The 8522-nt window shown below is 34.8% G+C and overlaps 1 protein-coding gene across 1 annotated transcript; it reads left to right on the top strand.

The window, feature by feature from the left end:
* The first annotated feature begins 314 nt into the window (after positions 1 to 314).
* Positions 315 to 6935, top strand: LOC105110614 (alkaline/neutral invertase CINV2-like). Its single transcript, XM_011005701.1, is given in 6 exon segments — positions 315 to 447; positions 1255 to 1688; positions 2323 to 2754; positions 4704 to 4944; positions 4947 to 5261; positions 6259 to 6935. Coding segments are annotated over 5 exon segments (1671 nt in total). The 5' UTR covers positions 315 to 447; positions 1255 to 1301; the 3' UTR covers positions 6555 to 6935.
* The last annotated feature ends 1587 nt before the right edge of the window (positions 6936 to 8522 follow it).

Genomic DNA, 8522 nt, shown 5'->3' with positions numbered 1-8522 from the left:
ATATTTTTTTTTAAAAAAAAATCTACAGCACACTTGCCAGACACTTATCATTTGGCACCGATGAACAACATCCCCGCACAGAAACCGATAAAACAAGTTGCCAGTGGAAATCCAAGACTTCCTCATGAAAATCAGGACAAAAAACTAAGTGCTGTCGTGTTGTCCACGTCAGACCATCAAATCAGCATCTATTTATCCTCGTGCACTGTTAACCGGCTGTAACCGGTCTGTTTTCTTACAGAGAAACCTTGGAGGTCCCCGTCTCCCCCCCCCTCTCTAGCTATAAATATGAGCTCTTACAGGCAAGCTCTATTTTTCATTCTTTCAACTCTCTCTTTCTCTATCCTACTCGTGTCTTCTCCTTTTCTTTCTCCCTTGATCGACCGTTTGCCGGTGAAATTGCCGTCGCCGGCGAGATTTCCCACCAGTCATTTTCTCATTGCGAAGGTTTTTCTCTTCTTCGAATCATTCCTTCTTTCTTTGTTTGTCTCTTTTTCTGTGTAGATATTAAAGAGAAGCATTTGTTTGAAGGTTTTTAGATCTGGGTTTTTGTCTCTCAATTTTGTTGCCTTCTTTGTTGAAACTCTCAATCTTGACTTTTTTTTTGTTTACATTTTTACATGAAGTGGTCTTTTATTTTAAGATAGTAAAAGTCTTTGTCTTCTGTTATTTTGATATTTTGTGGATCTTGATCTCCTGCCGTTGGTTTTCAAGTTTTCGTATTTTAATGGAAAATGTAATTGAAATTTAAGTGTAATGTATGTGTTTTGTGTAAAATTACAAAAAAGGTACTTTTGTTTTCCATTTTTTTATGCCTTGTTGCTTTCTGTATTGTTTAAATTGGTCTTTAATGGTTTAGTTTTTCAATTGTTTTCTTTTTTGTTTTAAATCCCATGAAGTTAGGTGAGACATAAGAGAACTGGTTAAGTTTTACAACTCCCCAATTTCTTCTTCTCCCTCTTAGCCCATTCAATGTCTATAATGCTAAATAGCCCATTCAATGTCTATAAAGCTAAATAGGGATAAGTGTTAATTATTGGAGTATATTTAAATGGATAAGAGGTTAAATTTTTCTTATAAATAGAGTTTATAGCATGTTGCATTTTCTATTTTGAGCTTTCCAAGTTTTTATTTCTGGTTTTTACTTTCCTGTTGATGATATTTAAGTGTGATTGTTAAATAATATCTTTGTATGTTGGCTGTTGAATGTCTATGTTCTAAAGCTGGTGATTCTTGTGTTGCATTTGGTGATAGAAACAAAGCATTTTCTGTAGCAATCAAGTATTGAAAGAGAAAAACAAATGGATGGGACTAAAGAAACGGTGGGGCTTATGAATGTGAGCTCAGTGTGTTCAATATCCGAAATGGATGATTTTGATTTCTCTCGCCTCCTTGACAAGCCAAAGTTGAACATAGAGAGGCAGAGATCATTTGATGAGAGGTCTCTTAGCGAGCTATCGATTGGGTTTGCAAGAGGAATTGATAACTTTGAGACCACGCATTCACCTGGCGGAAGGTCCGGGTTTAACACGCCAGCCTCATCTGCTCGCAACTCGTTTGAGCCTCACCCAATGGTGGTTGATGCATGGGAGGCTCTACGGCGGTCTTTAGTTTTCTTCAGAGGCCAACCGGTTGGTACTATTGCCGCCTATGACCATGCCTCAGAGGAGGTCTTGAACTATGATCAGGTAATTCTTTTTTATCAAATGTGAAATTCTCCTTACGGTTTTATGGTTTTGTTGGTTTTCTGTTTCATTAATGGAGCATCAGACATTGGGATGTTTCTAATTGGTTTAATTTGTTTCTATGGTTAATATGTTATGCGACTTGATAGATTGCCTTTATATGGTGTTACTGTATCTTTCTAATTTTATGCATCACAAAGAGAGGAGGCTCTTTACTAAGCATGCAATAAGCATAAATAAATTCTTTGAGCTGATGATGGTGATCCCATTAGGGGTCGGGAATCAATGATACTAAGGATGTCATGAAATTGTAAATTATGTTCGAAGTTAGGGAAATGGTCCACTTTTATTTGCTCTGCATGTAAATTTATTAAACATATGAGCTGATAATATTTGAAGAATGCCTTAGGAGGAAGTACAGAGTAAAGTAAGGCAAGAGTTTGATCATGTGATAAATTGAAAACTAAATCTTCTGATAAGAGCCATTAGTTTTTGGAAAATGATGCATTGGAAATTTCATAAAGCTCGTTCTTTTGACTTCTCCAAATAGAAGGTAGTTGCAATGTGATCTTAAGCATTTGTCTGGGGTATGAATTTAGTATTATTTATATGATTTTCTTGAGGTCTTTTTGTCCAGGTTTTTGTACGAGATTTTGTACCCAGTGCCCTAGCTTTTCTGATGAATGGTGAGCCTGAAATAGTCAAGCAATTCCTTCTGAAGACACTACATCTCCAAGGATGGGAAAAGAGAATAGATCGATTCAAGCTTGGTGAAGGGGCAATGCCAGCCAGCTTTAAAGTTCTTCACGATCCTATTCGAAAAACAGACTCTCTGGTTGCAGATTTTGGTGAGAGCGCAATTGGAAGAGTTGCTCCAGTGGACTCTGGTTTTTGGTGGATTATTCTGCTCCGAGCATATACGAAGTCTACTGGAGATTTATCTCTAGCAGAAACTCCAGAGTGCCAGAAAGGAATGAGGCTCATATTGATGTTGTGCTTGTCAGAGGGGTTTGATACTTTCCCAACCCTTCTATGCGCCGATGGATGCTCTATGATTGATCGCAGAATGGTAAGTTTTCCTCTTGTATCTTTCTTCATCTCTTCCCACGTGTATGTATATGACTGTTGTTGTTAATTACTATTATTCAACACTAAATGCCATTAGAGATCAACTGATATGATTTCTTCTGAAAGAATGGTGGAGATTCCAAGTAATTCACTCTCATAATTGTAGTCATTAGGCCAAGTTGGTTTGTTCATTAACAGAAAAATATTTTCTTTTTCCTTATGGAGTTTTCTTTTACTCCTTTTTAGTTTTCCTTTTCCAATGTAAAATTGGAAAATGTATTCATATGTTGAGAATGAAGATGATTTTTTTTTATATTAGTGAACAAGGAAAAATATTATCCAGACGGGTGAGAATAAGGTTGTATTTTATCTTCATTACCCTTTCTTAATAATGAACGCAGTTTGAGAAAAACAAGTTGGTGGTCGCTAGAAATATTACAGCTGTTTTAAAAAAAAAGTCAAAACCATAATTTTTAACAGTCATCTTAATATTTTGTATTCGTGATAATCTTTTGTATTCATGATAATCTAATTGTAGAATAATAGTTTTATTTCATTTAAATTAAAAATTATCATGAAAAAATTACATTATTAACTCAAAAAAATCTTTATATTAGATCTATAATGAAAAGTAAATTTATTACACTAACTAAATATGAAAATGTAAAAGCACATATTTACATTGCTAAAAGTGCTAGTACATAAAAGAAAAAAATTGTATTGCTCGTCCTTTCTTAATTTGAAAAACAATGGAAAACTTGTAGAGAAAAGTTGTGGAGAACCTCTAATTATGCTTTCCAAACTCAGTATAAGTTTTTAAAACTGGAAAGCTAGTTTTTCAGTTTTCTAGACAGAGAAATATTGCATTTGAAAAGGAAGTTCCAGTTTTTCTTTCTTATGAATTTTCCAGAAAATTGGAGCATCACTCTGTTTTTGAACACTTACTTTACTTCTCGAAATAATCTTTTTTCTAACTAGCAAACTCCAACAAGTAGTAGACATGAGACACATAATACATTGATGATACTGGTCGCTGGGTGCACCACACCTTTGTTTTAGCTATCAACTACTTGTTTCTATCCATCCCCTTTCTTTATACAGGAGGGGAATTTTTGGGAGAACTGCCAACGATTAGTATAAAGGAGTTAAACATAACCTAAAATTAACTTACTGTTTATGATTTCATGCGGAGTATGTGTGGAATTTAAACACCCTGTTACATACACTAAACCCTTTTGGCATTGGTTAAATGCTAATGGAGGGTACATAGCTTGTGTTGATTAAGCTCCTGCAGCCTAGGAAGTTCCCAAAGTCTAAGTATCCTGTTTTGTTTAATGTGAAGTACTGCATGCAATCATGTAGAGCTGGATCTTTTTTTTTTTCTTTTTTTCCAGTTTGTATTATCATGTAGCATGCTTATCATATCACAATTTTCAATTTCTTAGTAAAATAAAGTCATATGCAGTCCAGAAGCACTTTGAAATTAACTCTTTGTTTCCTTCCAGCTTTGCTTTAAGATAACGGATGATGCCATCTTTCTGTATTTTCTCTTTATACACAAATGCAGTCAAATAAACAACCATAGAGTAATATCAATACTAATTACAAAAAATAAAAGGGAGCAATTGTCATACTATGTGAATGTGGGATTAGTTTTTCTCACGAGCATTCACATTTTCCATGGATTGACTACCATTCTGCTTGAATCAACCCCATCCAGTAATTGTGACATCATGGTGCTTTGATATCTTCCTTGGAACAATAACTCGCGTAGAGGCCAAATTATCATAATCTAGTTTCTGTTTCACCCTCAACCACTCATGTGCATGCACACCTAAATTAAAATTCTTAGTATTGTATGATTTCTCTTCTAGGTTGTTCTGTTTTCCTCATAGGGTTTTGATAAGTTCAAGCTTGTTACATGTTCAAACTGCTTTGATTTATTTGCAGGGCATCTATGGTTATCCTATTGAAATTCAAGCACTTTTTTTCATGGCATTGAGATGCGCGTGCTCATTGTTGAAACATGACGAAGAAGGAAAAGAATGTATTGAGAGAATTGTGAAACGTTTGCATGCCTTGAGCTATCACATGCGGAGTTACTTCTGGCTTGACTTTCAACAACTGAATGACATATACAGATATAAGACTGAGGAGTATTCTCACACTGCTGTAAATAAGTTTAATGTTATTCTGATTCAATCCCAGATTGGGTATTTGATTTCATGCCAACTCGTGGAGGCTACTTTATTGGCAATGTTAGTCCTGCGAGGATGGATTTTAGATGGTTTGCTTTAGGAAATTGCATTGCCATCCTGTCTTCTCTTGCAACTCATGAACAAGCAATGGCTATCATGGATCTCATTGAAGCTCGCTGGGAGGAGCTGGTGGGAGAAATGCCTCTAAAAATAGCTTATCCTGCAATAGAAAGTCACGAATGGCGGATTGTAACTGGTTGCGATCCCAAGAATACTAGATGGAGCTATCATAATGGAGGATCTTGGCCAGGTCTGTTCCTTGTTCTGTCAGTTTAATTGATTAATCTCTTTCGTGACTAACATATATCAATTAATAAATATTTCCTTCCATAAGGAGTCCTTCTGTCATAATTTTTTAGATTCATTGACTATATTTGGTTTTACAAGACTGAATCTGAATCTGAAACCATAATTGTATTTTAAATTTAGAAGCTAGTAAAGAGAGAGCACCAATCATATGGTCTAGGTTATCTGGCTGGTTCTACAGTATGGCTTTCAGTAACCCCTTTGCTTTTACTATTATTTACTTTAGTTATACCGAAGACTTTCTGCATTTATAGATATTGTGCTGGAAGTGGGAACTGGAAACTAATAAGATGCTGAGATAGTTTTACCCAGACTGATCTTCTTTCAGCGATCCTCAGATTACACTAATTTATAGATCATGAAGTCCTCAGCTTTTTGAATATTAATAACATGACCGGCATGCATGCATAAATTGTAAATTATTGAGATGCTCTGCCTGCATTATCATGCACTGGTAGGTAATTTTCTTCTTCTTTCGTTTTTATTCCTGCAACATAGAGCAGTCTCCTAAATAATAATAACAATAATAAGATTTGAGCGGTGCCTAAGTATCAAGGATAATGAGATCATGCAAGTAGCCTGCATTGGTTGTGATAGATAAATTTATATGTTCATAAGGGCATACAGTAAACAAATTTCCAATAGTAGGATAAGCTGCTCACTCATTCACTGTAATGATTTAGACACAAGTGTAATGGAGCTGAATTCAAGTTACTATAAATGGCACTGCACAATCTATTTCCTTTGTTTTCATGAGGTAAAAGCCTCCAATCTCTTCCTTAAGAAATTTTAGCAATGACTTCCTTCAGTTTGTTATTTCTGAATCTCTTTAACTTATTTTGAAAGTCTTTCTCACATAATATGCAGAGAATAAATAATGTGTATGTACATAACATGTCCTTTTGTTTTGCACCATATTTTTTTTTCCCTTTTCCTTTCAGTGCTTTTATGGTTGCTGACTGCTGCGTGCATCAAAACGGGACGACCCCAAATCGCAAGAAAAGCGATTGACCTTGCTGAGACCCGTCTACTGAAAGACAGCTGGCCCGAATATTATGATGGGAAACTTGGCAGATACATTGGTAAACAGGCAAGGAAATATCAGACATGGTCAATTGCTGGATACTTGGTGGCAAAGATGATGCTGGAGGACCCTTCACACCTGGGGATGATATCTTTGGAAGAGGACAAGCAAATGAATCCTGTGCTCAAGAGATCATCTTCTTGGACTTGTTAAAGGGGCATCCAAGCAAAGGATATGAAAGGAAGAAGAAGAAGAAGAAGAAGAGGGAAAGAACACGGAAGGCAAGAAATGTGGGGTTTCATTACAGCACCATTCTTTGGCATTTTGTCCTCGTAGGTTTGATCAAACTTTCGGTTTTCTGTACTATAGTTTCTGCTAAGACCATGCCCTGCTTTTCTAATAAGCGATACACTCTTCTGTTTGTGTTGCAAACATTTTGAATGGCATATTGGAAGTGCCATAATTGATTTATATTAAGGAGTTTTGACAGCAAAAATGGAGAAGATTTGTGCTGATTGTTAATCAAGGACTTTCCACTGCAAGACACTGGAAAAAGTCACATGATATACAGACTTTTGAATTCAAATTTGATGCTTCCTTGCTGTACAAAACATCTCTGTTCATTTCATTATAAACGTTAAACTCAGCAACAATTTCTTTTTTGAACAACATTTTGTAGTTATTGATCTGCATATGCTCAAGTATTTTATCTAGGATATGCAAGGGCTGCATGAATAATGGTTTATAAACCACAGTGACCCTTCCTCCTCCTCCTAGTTCTGATTGTTTTTAAATTCAAAGAAATCTCGACGTCTTCCCATCAAAACAACAATAATCATAATGCTGATACCAGTAACCAAGCATTTCTCCAGTCACATGGGGGCCAAAAAAAAAAAACTGCCAAATTTTCTGGTAGAGACAATTCGGGGACCATGCCTTTCTTTTGATAGTTTTCCGTCAAAAAGATTTACTGATTTTACTTGTGGTCGTGAGACGACATGATGCAAAGGAAGAAAATGCCATACAAATCATTGATAGACCACAAATGATAAAATCTTGAAAACCTCATGAGTGATGCTGGAGAACATGAAAACACATTCACGAGTCAGTGTTGATGGGGATGAGTCCCATGTTTAGGTTGTTCTGTATCTTTCACGTCAAAATTATTACAGAGACACAAATTTATTTTATGTTTTTATTTTTGTCTTAGTTTTTTATCATAGAACACTAAATTAAACACAACTTTGAAATTAGAATAAGATAGTAGATTAATTCAATCTGAATTTAACTTTCCCGTATTCCATAATTTTGCTTAAAAATTGAAGCTTCAGATTCTTCTTGATGGACCCAATCTAGCTGGAGAATTTTGCTTGGATTCACCTGAATCGTATTCTTTATTGCTCTCCTGCCTTGTGCACGTGAAACATTCGCACATCATGACATCAAGGATTCCAACCCCTCCTCTCCTTCACTATTTTTAGCCCATGGGAGAAAATAATGAAATTCCCTGGCTGCCCATTGTGGCTGTAAATCAGCATCCAGCTTTTGCAATAAGAACTTTCAACACTAAATTGTAAGCATTACTAATGCTGGATGCCTGTTGCAGAGTATTATCTGTGTTAAAAAATTACTTTATCTAAAAATTTAATAACTAAAAATTTAAGTTATTAAGTAAGATTTATTTTATCTAAAAATTTAAGTTATTAAGTAAGATTTCAAAATATAATTTATATTATTCTCTAATCTTTAAATATTTTTATATAAAACTTCTAATTCAAATTTGGCGCAAATTACATGATATATTAAAAGAATTTAGTGTTTCTCTTATTGCTTATCTAAATATTTACTCAAATATAAAATAATATAAATTTACAATATAAATTTAAGCAATATAATGATGCTCTTATGATAATGAGTTATAAAGACTTAATAGAGTTGCTCTTATGATAATGAGTTATAAAGACTATAAGAAGAAGATAAAATTGTGTTTTTATTAAGATATATTCGACATTGAAAGGATGATTTCAAATAAAATGATCAATATAAATTTTGATGGGAGCATATTGAACCGCAAGCCCGGATTATAAACACCCAATATTAAAGCTATCATATCCTAGACGCTAAAGTCAAACCTACATATTTAGTTATAGATTCACATGAGCGGGTCTATACGCCTGCGTG

Source organism: Populus euphratica, unplaced genomic scaffold (genome assembly GCF_000495115.2).
Source record: "Populus euphratica unplaced genomic scaffold, PopEup_1.0 scaffold556.1, whole genome shotgun sequence".
Lineage (NCBI taxonomy): Eukaryota > Viridiplantae > Streptophyta > Magnoliopsida > Malpighiales > Salicaceae > Populus > Populus euphratica.
Note: the sequence above shows the minus strand (reverse complement) of the source record. Positions and strands in the feature narration are given on the sequence as shown.